Source organism: Danio aesculapii, chromosome 3 (genome assembly GCF_903798145.1).
Source record: "Danio aesculapii chromosome 3, fDanAes4.1, whole genome shotgun sequence".
Lineage (NCBI taxonomy): Eukaryota > Metazoa > Chordata > Actinopteri > Cypriniformes > Danionidae > Danio > Danio aesculapii.
In genome coordinates, this window is record NC_079437.1 from 5,976,157 (window position 1) to 5,989,344 (window position 13,188).

At 41.5% G+C, this 13,188-nt stretch overlaps 1 protein-coding gene across 1 annotated transcript; it reads right to left on the reverse strand.

The window, feature by feature from the left end:
• Positions 1 to 1,154: 1,154 nt before the first annotated feature.
• Positions 1,155 to 6,318, reverse strand: LOC130216854 (GATA zinc finger domain-containing protein 14-like). The gene is made up of 3 exons (XM_056448742.1): positions 6,167 to 6,318; positions 2,320 to 4,617; positions 1,155 to 1,268 (listed from the first exon to the last, which is right to left on the reverse strand). Exons 1-3 carry the CDS (start codon positions 6,316 to 6,318, stop codon positions 1,247 to 1,249), a joined length of 2,472 nt encoding a protein of 823 aa, XP_056304717.1. The 3' UTR covers positions 1,155 to 1,246.
• Positions 6,319 to 13,188: the final 6,870 nt, after the last annotated feature.

The window sequence follows — 13,188 nt, forward strand, 5'->3', positions numbered from 1 at the left end:
TCAGGCACTACAAATGTTTGGATGGTATACTTGAATAGTTTAGACTTAATGAATCTTACCACAAGTTTTGTCCCACAGATGTGTTCATCGTTATCAAACTGAAACTCCACTCTGCCGTTGCGGACGGTTCCTCTGCAGCTGGGATCATTCAGATGTAGGGTATCAGCTGGAAAACCAGCCTCAAAGAGCTGACAGCGAGACACAGACATGAAGCCGGAGCTGCTTTCACAGCTTTCTGAGAAATCTGAATGAAAACAAACAAAAGATTATTACCAACACAGGCTCATTCTGAAAACGTAGCTCTATATACGTTTCTGGAGACCGTGAATTATGTAACCGGGGCTACTTATGGCACCATTTCGTCTTTAAAACGAAAGCTAAGAAGCGGTATGACGCCGTTCCTTTTCATGCTTACCAGCTGACCGCTTACATCTGTGTGGACGGCTTTACTGCTGTTACCAGTTTGACGGGTAGCTCAACACGTACCTCAACGGACTTGAGATGCAGAGAGGAGTTGACCGCAACAACAGGGTTCGAGTCCGGTAAAGAACAGTTCCAGAAAGCAGATAAGACAAACACAAAAGCTAAAAAATAAAATAAACAAGTAAATAACTGTGAGCATGTGGTAAAATCTGAAAGCGTGGCAAAAATCAGGGGGCTTTTCTTTTTCTGGATTGCGTTTTAAAACACCGCTCAGAGCTCACAGTGCGCCACAGCAGGTGGCAGTAGTTAGCTCGTGGGTCGCGGGCCGTCGCATTGGGTTTAGGGAAGGGGGTGGGCGCTGGTCAATCTGTGCTTTTTAAAATGCTATGGGTTGGGTTTAGGGAGTGGGGAGGGTGGGGGAATCGGTTGATTGGTCAGCCAGAAAGTCAGTCAGTCGACAGCGGCCTCTGGTGGATTTATGTGAGAACAGCAGGCACGAATGGCACTCACGAGAGAAATTTGAGATCTCAAAAAGCATACACAGCGGCCTCTGGTGGATTCGCGAAAACAAAAACTGCAAAAAAACATACCTCCTGGGACGTATTTGGCGCTCTCCAGAAATGTATATAGGGGTACATAATCAGACTGAGCTTGGGTTGCTTGTTACTGTCAGAATTGTTTAAAATGTTATTTAAAGGTCATACAAGTTTTTAAATGATACCAACCAAAAGAGTCAGAATGTGATTCGTTATGATGTGTGTCACATAAACAGCCATAAACGCCATGTTTTTCCCCACAGTGTTCATCCTCAGAGCAACTGATTTCAGAACAGGGATCCATAGCACCTAAGGGGAGAAGTATAATTAAAAACTAATAAAGTACCTTGCTTACAAACATGGCTAAAACTGACCATTAGAATTACACAACTTGCTACTACAAAGTGACTACAGATACTTTAACTTTAACCAAGGACAGTGCTCTCTGAATGGCTGTGCATGTGTAGAAAATGAATAATTGACTCCTGTACTAAAATGACCCCCATAGACACCCACTCTACAACATAAGGGATGCAGAATTTATATAGGAACACAATTGAACACAAATTCCCCATGGAAAAAAATATTAATGACTTTGTTTGAAACTGACCTCTGTGTAAGGTCAACATACATATATAGGTTTAAGCTAAATTCTTTTAAAAATATATCTATATATTCAGGCAAATGCATTTAATGTGGCACTGCCTATAACAGAAGATAACCCTCTAGCTGTCATTTACCTCCTGTAAGGCGTACCTTGCATTGTCCCAAGTTTCTGCTATTACAGAAATATCCTGCTCTAGTCAATCTTGCTTCCTCCAGTATCATAGACTGAAATATATCTGTATTTGGGTAATGGCAACAGGCTTGTTGTCTTAAGCTCCGCTAGGTGTTGGTAATTTGGTAAGTGCTTGTTTCTCTAGTGTGGTGAACATGTTCGTAGGAAAACATTACATTTATGACAGTCATTCGGGGATGCTGATATATTGTATGGTTTGGGAGCTATCGTGATGCTCCCTGTTCTTGCTCATGCTAGGCTGCTAAATGTGGAGCACCAGCTAACTCATTCTAGTTTACTCACAGTATGTTTTTCTCCTTATTCAATGTTCTGTGCAAAACCTGACTGACCTCACTTTTGGTGTGAACCAGCATTAGATGGACAAGGAATCCTTGCCTAAAACAACTTTGTTGTCAAACGCATCTGTGTGCTAACGCTCATTTATTTTACACAAAAACGCGACAAAAAAACTATTTGATAAGAGATGACTTTTTGCACAGTTAATGAACGGTCAAAGTGAAAACTACTGAATTACAAACACAAATCAACAAAAATGTTCATATGATCAAAGCAAGACAATACCAGTCGTTTCCATTAGTGGATTGATTGTTGTTGATGTATATGTTGTTGGAGGAGACCTTCTTTGGTCTTGTGGGCTTGTTTGTATTGCTTGTGTTATTGGTGCTAATGCTGTGGTTACTCTCATTGCTGTGGTTGGTGTTCTTGATGTTGTTCCTGTAGTTGGAGTTCTTGATGTTGTTTCTGTAGTTTCTGTTGTTGCTGTGATTGGTGTTCTGGGTGTTGTTGCTGTAGTTGGTGTTCTTAATGTTGTTTCGGCGGTTACTGTTGTTGCTATGGATGGTGTTCTTGATGTTGTTGCTGTAGTTTCTGTTGTTGCTGTGATTGGTGTTCTGGGTGTTGTTGCTGTAGTTGGTGTTCTTGATGTTGTTGCTGTGGTAACTGTTGTTGCTATGGATGGTGTTCTTGGTGTTGTAGCTGTGGTTAGTGTTGCTGTTGTTTCTGTTGTTGCTGTAGTTGGTGTTCTTGGTGTTGTTGCTGTGGTTGGTGTTCTTAATGTTGTTTCTGTGGATACTGTTGTTACTATGGATTGTGTTCTTGATGTTGTTTCGGCGGTTACTGTTGTTGCTATGGATGGTGTTCTTGATAATGTAGCTGTGGTTGGTGTTGCTGTTGTTTCTGTTGTTGCTGTAGTTGGTGTTCTTAATGTTGTTTCTGTGGATACTGTTGTTGCTATGGATTGTGTTCTTGATGTTGTTTCGGCAGTTACTGTGATTGCTATGGATGGTGTTCTTGATGTTGTAGCTGTGGTTGGTGTTCTTGATGTTGCTGTGGTTGGTGTTCTTGATGGTGTTGCTGTGGATGGTGTTCTTGATGTTGTGGTTGGTGTTCTTCGTGTTGTTGTTGTGGTTGGTGTTCTTGATGTTGTTGTTGTGGTTGGTGTTCTTGATGTTGTGGTTGGTGTTCTTCGTGTTGTTGCTGTGGTTGGTGTTCTTCGTGTTGTTGCTGTGGTTGGTGTTCTTCGTGTTGTTGCTGTGGTTGGTGTTCTTCGTGTTGTTGCTGTGGTTGGTGTTCTTCGTGTTGTTGCTGTGGTTGGTGTTCTTGATGTAGTTGCTGTGGTTTGTGTTCTTGATGTTGTGGTTGGTGTTCTTCGTGTTGTTGCTGTGGTTGGTGTTCTTCGTGTTGTTGCTGTGGTTGGTGTTCTTGATGTTGTTGTTGTGGTTGGTGTTCTTCGTGTTGTTGCTGTGGTTGGTGTTCTTCGTGTTGTTGCTGTGGTTGGTGTTCTTGATGTAGTTGCTGTGGTTTGTGTTCTTGATGTTGTGGTTGGTGTTCTTCGTGTTGTTGCTGTGGTTGGTGTTCTTCGTGTTGTTGCTGTGGTTGGTGTTCTTCGTGTTGTTGCTGTGGTTGGTGTTCTTCGTGTTGTTGCTGTGGTTGGTGTTCTTCGTGTTGTTGCTGTGGTTGGTGTTCTTGATGTTGTTGTTGTGGTTGGTGTTCTTCGTGTTGTTGCTGTGGTTGGTGTTCTTCGTGATGTTGCTGTGGTTGGTGTTCTTCGTGTTGTTGCTGTGGTTGGTGTTCTTGATGTTGTTGTTGTGGTTGGTGTTCTTCGTGTTGTTGCTGTGGTTGGTGTTCTTCGTGTTGTTGCTGTGGTTGGTGTTCTTGATGTTGTTGTTGTGGTTGGTGTTCTTGATGTTGTGGTTGGTGTTCTTCGTGTTGTTGCTGTGGTTGGTGTTCTTCGTGATGTTGCTGTGGTTGGTGTTCTTCGTGTTGTTGCTGTGGTTGGTGTTCTTCGTGTTGTTGCTGTGGTTGGTGTTCTTCGTGTTGTTGCTGTGGTTGGTGTTCTTGATGTAGTTGCTGTGGTTTGTGTTCTTGATGTTGTGGTTGGTGTTCTTGGTATTGTTGCTGTGGTTGGTGTTCTTGCTGTTGTTGCTGTGGTCGGTGATCTTGCTGTTGTTGCTGTGGTTGGTGTTCTTGATGTTGTTGCTAGGGTTGGTGTTCTTGATGTTGTTGCTGTGGTTGGTGTTGTTGCTGTAGTTGGTGTTCTTGATGTTGTTCCTGTGGTTGGTGTTCTTGGTGTTGTTCCTGTGGTTGGTGTTCTTGGTGTTGTTGCTGTGGTTGGTGTTCTTGGTGTTGTTGCTGTGGTTGGGGTTCTTGGTGTTGTTGCTGTGGTTGGTGTTCTTGCTTTTGTTGCTGTGGTCGGTGATCTTGCTGTTGTTGCTGTGGTTGGGGTTCTTGATGTAGTTGCTGTGGTTGGTGTTCTTGATGTTGTTGCTGTGGTTGGGGTTCTTGATGTTGTTGCTGTAGTTGGGGTTCTTGATGTTGTAGTTGTGGTTGGAGAGACTGTAACATCTGACATTTCTGATACTGATTAATACACATGTAATTAAAGTAAACAGAGAGATACATGACTGAATCATACTGAAGCAAATACTCACTTGCGCAATAAACTCCACAAAACATTGGCCTGACAAACTCATAAACATAGTAATTTCCTGGACAGGCTTTGACTCGAATAGGATGTGAGGTGTAACCACAGCAGCCTTCCGATGAGGAAACACAGACCTGACGGGTGACCACTCCATCTTCCAGCTGTGGATGAGAGCTATTAAGCCAAAATGGCTCTTCGGTGCCACACATGTTCTGATTAACACAGGATTCTGGCATCTGAGCATTTTGACCACTCAAGAGCAGCCTGTACCAGCCGTTCCACTTCACGTTATAGTCGCACATCCCATAGTAAACAGAATTGCTGGTCGACCGCCGAGCTTCATCCAAAGTGGTGTAGTTGTAGCAGGGGTCGACGCTTGGGGTTGTGAAAAGTACTAAGTATAGAAAAAGTTAAAATAAAGCCTCAGTTTGATATTTCCAAGATAATGATCAACAAGGGGCTCTATGCATGGTAAAAACTTTCGGTAAAAGGTTTGCCGAAATTTTATCTTCAATTTCAAGTTTCCTTGAACAGCAACGACAGTGTAATATAATCAGAGTTCAGTACATTAACTAGACCAATGCATTCAAACACTTGATCAAATGTGATGAGGTTAAAGATGTTTAAGCACTGAAAACCCTTAGACCCAAGTAAATTTCATATTGTAAACACATGGTGCGGCATAATGTGATTTAATGCAGTGATTCTTTTCTGGTGTGAGACCAACACAGACTCATTGTGGATACGCACCCTAGTCTACATTGCAAACAGCAAATATGTACCCAGGGCATCTGGCTGCATTTTGTGTGTAAAATAAACACTATGCGCAGGTATGATGCCGATTACAACTTCCTTTTTGCGCTACCACTTACTGTCTTTTCTGGCAAGACCTGTTTGCTTGGTAGCTGGACTGAGGTTCGAGTCCAGCAAAGAATGGTTCCAGAAAAAGAAAGCAGTGTAAAATGATGGCAAATGCATGCAGCCATTGCATCAGTTGGGTTTATGGAAGGGATGGGTGAGTCAGTCAGTCGACAGTCAGGGAGGAGCAAATGGCCCATGTACAAGAGAGAAAAGGTGCCTGGTGACATATTTGAGATTGTTAAAAATGTACACAGAGGCCTCTGAAGTAAAAAACTGCAAGCAGACAGCCCTGGGTACATATTTTGTGGTTATCAGAAATGTAGACCTGGGATCGTATTCACAATGAACCTGGGTTGTGTGAGACCCACGTTATTCTATGTCCTAATCAGGTACTGTAGATAATTGGTTTTGAACAAGGAAATCTGAAATGTAGTGAGTTTATAATGTCATGATGTTACACCAGAAGCACCCGAGTGTCCTTTGCTTAAATTTAAAGTCCCCATGCATATAGCCCATACAATTCACAACAAGCATGTAAAGATTTAGTAAAAAATCAATGTACCTGCACAATACGTTGGAGCTGGGATTGAAAGAGCTGGTCTGGTTAGTTTGTAGACATAATACTTTCCAGGACAAGCTTTGACTTGGATTGGATCAGATCTGTAGTAACTTTCCTGGTCATAGTAAGAGCCATAAATGTCACGAGTAACAACTCCATCTTCTAGCTGAGGGTGAGATCCACCAAGCCAGAGAGCACTAAAACCTCCACACGCCATGTAAGATGCACACCATTCAGGCATCTGAGCACTCAACCCTTTAAGGTAGAGTCGATACCAGCCATCCCAGCTAACAAGAGTGTCATCGTGCTCAGCTATGTAATTTCCTTGATACCAGTAATTGATTGTGCTTCTCCAGTCATCATTGAGGATGTTGTAGTTAATGCATGGGTCGTTATCTGATGAGACCACATTTCTATTAGAAACTGGGTTGCTAATCCATTCATACACAACATGACTGTAACAGTGAGGATATGTTAATTGCAGTTTAAAACCAGTAAAAAAATATGATATTATATATATATATATATATATATATATATATATATATATATATATATAGCACTTTCATTTGAATAATAAATGTATTTGCAAAAATTAACAAACTGCAATACTTTCTGAAAGTATTTACAGTGCTTCACTTTTTCCACATTTCTTTGTTACAGCCTTTTTACAAAATGGATTAAATTCATTATTTTCTTCAAAACAATACCAAATAAAGAAAAGTTTATTTGAAATCTTTGCAAATGTATCAAAAAATGTAATATTATATATATATATATACAACAGTTCTGTCTGGTTCTTGAATCTGATTGGCTGATAGCCATGCAATATTCTGCCAATAATCGTCCAGCCTTTTCGCCCTTGTGTATTACTCCGCCCACATGCAGCAACAAGCAGAGGACACTCTACAGTTTGACAAATATTGCCGCTGTTGGGCAACATAATGTACTTTTGAGGCTTTTTAGTGGTTCAGATTGCAACTATGCAGTTTATTTATAAGGATAGTGCCAATTTTAAAATATTTATAATTTCTGACAGCGCATCTGCAGCCATTAGCCAGGTCATTGAGCAGACCAAAGACATTGTCCATCCACAAGATGGCAACAGAGACTGCATAATAAGCCCTAAGAAGATACAACTATATTTTCTAAAACTATAATCTCTAACTACAGCTGATCAAATCATTATAAAACAGGTAAGGGACATTTTAAGTTGATCTCTCTCTCTCATGTATGTTGCAGTGCTGTATTTACACATAATTGTAGTGTATTGAGTGTGAGATGGGACTATCATATAAGGAATGTGTGTTGTGTTGGTTGAAAGAAAGAAGAAATGCCCGCATGTGTTTAGCGTTTTTCCTTATTGCAAACACAACATCAGTCTGGTAGTCATTGCGGTGCTTTTTTGGGGGTCAATTATTGTGATATGCCGATTGCAACAGAGAAATACTGTAATAGACTGTAATACTGTAGTGAGGTATCTCTGTAGACTGGTGGCATTTCATGTCATCGCAAAATCAGCTGTTTTGTCATCACTGTAGACATTACGCTAGAGAATCATTCAGATACTTGCTCTGAAGTGACGTTGGTGAACTGGTAACGGTTTCTGCTGTTCTGAGGTCAGCTGCAGATGTGAATGAATGGCGGAAGAAAGTAGTTCCTCATACAAAAGGGTTTTTAGACTCTCCGTGTTTTTCTCTTTTACACACATGATTATGCAGTTGAATTGTTGTATAAACGCAATATCACATGAGTAGCAGTGCGATGTGGCTGTATATCGTCATTGGTGGGACATATTGCTCACACACACACACACATATATATATATATATATTTCTTTATTTACTCTGAAAGGGTACTTCAGATGGCCACACAGTTGCACCAAATCATGTTAATAATCCGATTTTAAGTTGGTCAAACAATGTATTTACATGCGGTGTAGTTAACTACCCACTTTTTGATAGGCAATGGGGGGTGTTCAATAGGGTTCAGGTCTAGGCTTTGGCTGGGCCACTTTATTAAATTCACAGTTTCTTGTAGAAACCCCAGTGTTATCTGGGCTGTGCTGAGAGTTGCTGTCCTGTTTATGTACATGTGTTTTTCCTCTCGTTTATATAAATTTGCTAAGATTTTAAACAAAAATCTTTCACGTTGTCTTTATGGGATATTGTTTGTAGAATTTTGAGGAAAACGTAATGAACTTTAGTTTTTGAATAAGGCTGTGACAATTAAATATGGAAATAATTATGAACTCTAGGTACATTGGGGATAAAGTCTACTGTTCATTAATTAAACTTATTTATATTTTGTATGAGTGCAACGTTTACTTACTTATGATAATGTTGGATCCAGGGGTTATATTTGGACTTATGGTGGACACAGATTGTGAAATGGTGCTAACATCTGTATAGAGAAAATGACATATCTGAAATTATTGTCATAAACTACATTTACAAGTGGAGATAATCATTGTACCTGTGCAGTATCCCGAACACCAGAAATTTGGATTCACGAGTTCATAGACGTAGTAATTTCCAGGACATGCTTTCACTCTGATGGGTTTTGATTTGTATTCACAGCTGCCCCTCATAGAGGCTCCTGTTTGGACCTCCCTGATCACCACTCCATCCTCAATCTGAGGGTGAGGACCACTGAGCGACAGACTCAGAAATGCGTTACATTTGTATTCACTAACACAAGTTTCTGGCATTCGGATGTCCATTCCATAGTAGAAAAGCCGGTACCATCCACCCCAGGAGAAAGACTCATCCCAAATGTATTCTCCACTTTCATTGTTGGCTCTCCAGGGACGATCCATAGACTCATAGCTGTAGCAGGGGTCACTGCTGATGTTCTGGAAAGCAACTGTCAAAGAGTTGATTAAATTAAGATTTCAGAAAAATGACCTACTATAGGCATCGCTAGACTAATTGAACAGTTTAGTGATTAGTGATGTGAACTAATTTGTGCTTGCCTAAGTAGTATATATAAGTTTAGTATACAACTCTACCTTATTAGTCAAGGATTGCGTTTTTCATTTATATTAATAATGTTATTATTATTATTGTTATTATTAATATTATTATACTCTCAAACCCCCTAAACTAAAACAATCCTAAAATCACCTTTGCTACATGCTAAATCTTATTCCAGGGAGGAATAGTACTAAAATAACAGTAATAAATAGTAGTAAAAATTCTAGAGAAGGTAGTATCCATTCAGATACAACCAACCCAGGCTCATTCTGAAAACGTAGTCCCGAGGACGTTTCTGGAGGCTGCGAAATACGTCCCGTGAAGTACGTATTTTTGCAGTTTTTGGTTTTCGCGAATCCGCGAGAGGCCGCTGTGTGCGCCTTTTTGGCTTCTCAGACGTCTCCCGTGAGTGCCGTTCGCGCCCGCGCTGTTCTCACGTGAACCCACCAAAGGCCGCTGTCGAACGAACGTCTGTCTGTCCGACTGGCTGAATGATTGACTGGGCGACCGGCCAATCGGCCGACCGACCCACCCACCCTCCTCCTTCGCTGAACCCAATCGATTTTACCGATCGACCCGCCCGCCCTAAACCCAACCAACGATTTACAAAAGCTGTCCGGAAAAAGAAAAGCACTCGTCTGATTTTTTTTATTTTTTATTTTTACCACGTTTTCAGATTTTACCACACTCTCACTCTGTTATGAACCTCTTCGCTTTATTTCTTGGATTCTGTTTTAGTCTTACCTGATTTCTGGAACCGCTCTTCCCCGGACTCGAACCCAGTCGTCGTCGTCGTGGTCAGCTCCTCTCTGCGTCTCGAGTCTGCTGATGCACAGGACGACCTAACCGCACAAACTGGTTGCGGCGGGAAAGCCCTTCACACGAAGGTAAGCGGTCAGCTGGCGAGCGCTAAAAGGAACGGCGTCATACAGCCCCGCAGCATTCGCTTAAAAAAATGAAATGCGTCCATACGTAACTCCGGCTACATAATTCGCAGTCTCCAGAAACATCCTCGAGACTACGTTTTCAGAATGAGTCTTGGCTGAATACAACACTTTTTAGAGCAAAATGGAATTTCTGAATCACTCAGTCTGGTTTTAGGAAACATCACAGCACAGAAACTGCTCTTTTAAGAGTTAATATGTAATTATCTGTTGACTCTGGTCAGTCTGTAATACTTATATTGTTGGATATGTCTGGTTTCTCTCAAGGTTTTTTTTCTTCACTTCCGCCATTAGTGAAGTTTTTTTTCCCTCTCCGCTGTCGCCTCTAGCTTGCATGGTTCGGGATCTGTAGAGCTGCGCATTGATGGATTTGCTCTTCAGTGTTTGGACTCTCAGTAGTGATTATTAAACCACACTGAACTGAGCTAAACTGAACTGAACTTAAACACTACAAACTGAACTACACTGTTCCTATTTACTGTGACCTTTTATGTGAAGCTGCTTTGACACAATCTACATTGTAAAAGCGCTATACAAATAAAGGGGAATTGAAAAAATGAATTTAATTGAATATGAGCGCAGCCTTTGATACAGTGACCATGACATCCTTATTTCTAGACATATTCACTATGCAGGCTTAAAAGTTGCAGTACTAAAGGGGTTTAAATCTGATTTGAATAACAACATTTGGATGTTTATCATTGAAAGTGCGTTTAACTTGTGGGGTTCCCCAGGGGTCTGTTCTAGCCCCCATTCTGCTCTGTCTGTACATGCTTCCTCTGGGCTCAATACTTAGGAAGCATGAATTATCTTATCACTTTTATGCTGATGACACTCAAATCTATGTGCCTCTCAAGCAAAATGATAGTGCTGGGCTATGTGCCTGTCTGTCAGAGGTTAAGGCTTGGAGAATTTGAGGTCAAAGAATTTTTTTTAACTAAATGAGAAGAAGAATGAGGCGATTGTCTTTGGATTATTAGCCAGCTCTGGCAAGCTGAATCAAATGATGAACAATCTATCATTGAACCATCTGTAAGAAATCTAGGTTTCATCCTTGATTCTGCCCTTCTGTTTGACAAACAGGTAAATGCAGTAGTTAAATTTTGTTTTTCCCAGTTGAGATTATTAGCCAAAGTGAAAGGCTTTTTAACTCGTGCAGAATTCGAGAGATTAATTCCTGCATTTATATCATCACGCTTAGACTATTGTAACTCAATTTATATAGGTATTGGCCAATACTTCTTACTGGCACCTGTAAATTTGAACACCTTACACCCATCCTGTGCTCTCTAAACTAGTAGGCGATATGTTTTGGAATAGAGTTTAAAATTTTACTTTAAGTTTTTAAGGTATTTGTCACCAGCTCGGTCCCAGTCATTCCCCTCACTGGCCAGCAGAGGTCTCTCTCACTGGACTTTTAGCACTACATCCCCCAGAAGCCCCGTATCTGTCACTAATTGAGCTGCACCTGACTCTCATCACACACACACACATATAAGCAGCACACATGCTCACTTCATTGCGAAGTCTTTGCCCAGTCAACATTACCGAGCGTTTCTATATATCTCTACTGTTTGATCACCTGTTGCTGACCCGGACGGCTTTCGACCTTGTTTCCCTTGCTGCCTGCCCCGAACCTCTGCTTTCCTCTCCGCTATTGAGTTACGCCACCAACCCTGATTTATGCCTGTTCCAACGACCAACGAGTGTTATCCACCTACCTATCGACTCCTTATGCTGGATCTTCACGTGAGTGTCTCAAACAGCACTTGGTGTATGTTACTGATTCAACTGTGTTTAATAAACATACTGCAGATGGATCCCTCTGTGTCAGCCTCCTCGTTACAGTATTGAATGGTCAGGCATTGCCTTTTCTTTTCTAATCTTATAACTGGTAAAAATATCTGGCAGCTTTTTGAAGTCGTCGAACCAAAAGTAAAAGTCCCCAGATCCAAACTGAACAAAAAGGAGACCACACTTTTTCTGTAGTAAGTCCTAAAATGTGTAATGGGCTACCTATGTCAATTAGAACCATCTCTAATGAATCCTTGTTCAATCTCAAGCTACATCTCTTAAAAAAAGCTTTTAAATTGGGATACAAATTGATCTTATTGTCCCAACACAGGCTCATTCTGAAAACGTAGTCCCGCGGATGTTTCTGGAGACCGCGAATTGTGTAGCTGGGGGTACCTATGGCTGCGTTTCATTTTTTTTTTTAAACGAACGCTGCGGGGCGGTGTGACGCTGTTCCTTTCACCGCATACTGGCTAACAGCTGACCTCGTGTGGAGGGCTTTCCCACCACCATGAGTTTGTCTAGTTAGCTCGTCGTGTACGCCGGCGGACTTGAGATGCCGAATAGAGATGACCACGACGACGGGGTTTGAGTCTGGGGAAGAGCGGTCATCTGGTCATTCAGCCAGACGTTCGGTCTACAGCGACCTCTGGTGGGTTTACGCGAGAACAGAGGGCAGGAACGGCACTCGCGAGAGACATTTGAGACATGGAAAAAGCGCACCTAGCGGCCTCTCATGGATTCGTGAAAACAAAAACTGCAAAAATACGTACCTCCCGGGACATATTTCGCGGTCTCCAGAAACGTCCACAGGACTACGTTTTCAGAATGAGCCTGGCTCGCATTATCTTTGTTTCTGCTGTATGCAGTCGATGTTTTTGTGTTATGTTGGTTGTACTGTATGCTGTTTTATATGTTTTGTCAATGTTTTATCATTTATAACCCAAGGAATGTACAGCACAATGGTCAAAAACTGTTGCTTTATCACGCTTTATAAATAAATCAAAAGTAAAGTAGTACTGTACCTGCACAGTATGACGGCTTGTAAATCGACAGATCTGGCTTGACAAGCTGGTAGATGTAATAATCTCCAGGACAGGCTTTGACCTGGATGGATGCAGACTTGTAGCCTCCGCACTGGTAAGAGTTCATATAACTTCCAAAAACCTCACGCGTCACCACTCCATCCTCAAGTCTTGGATGAGAACCATTGAGATTCAATCCGACATCCCCACCACAACCAATATAACTCACACACCACTCAGACATCTGCGCACTTTGCCCATTCAGATACAGCCGATACCAGCCGCTCCATTCAACTAGACTGTCATTATGTCCATAGGACTCATATTGGCTTTGTCGTATGTCTCTCCA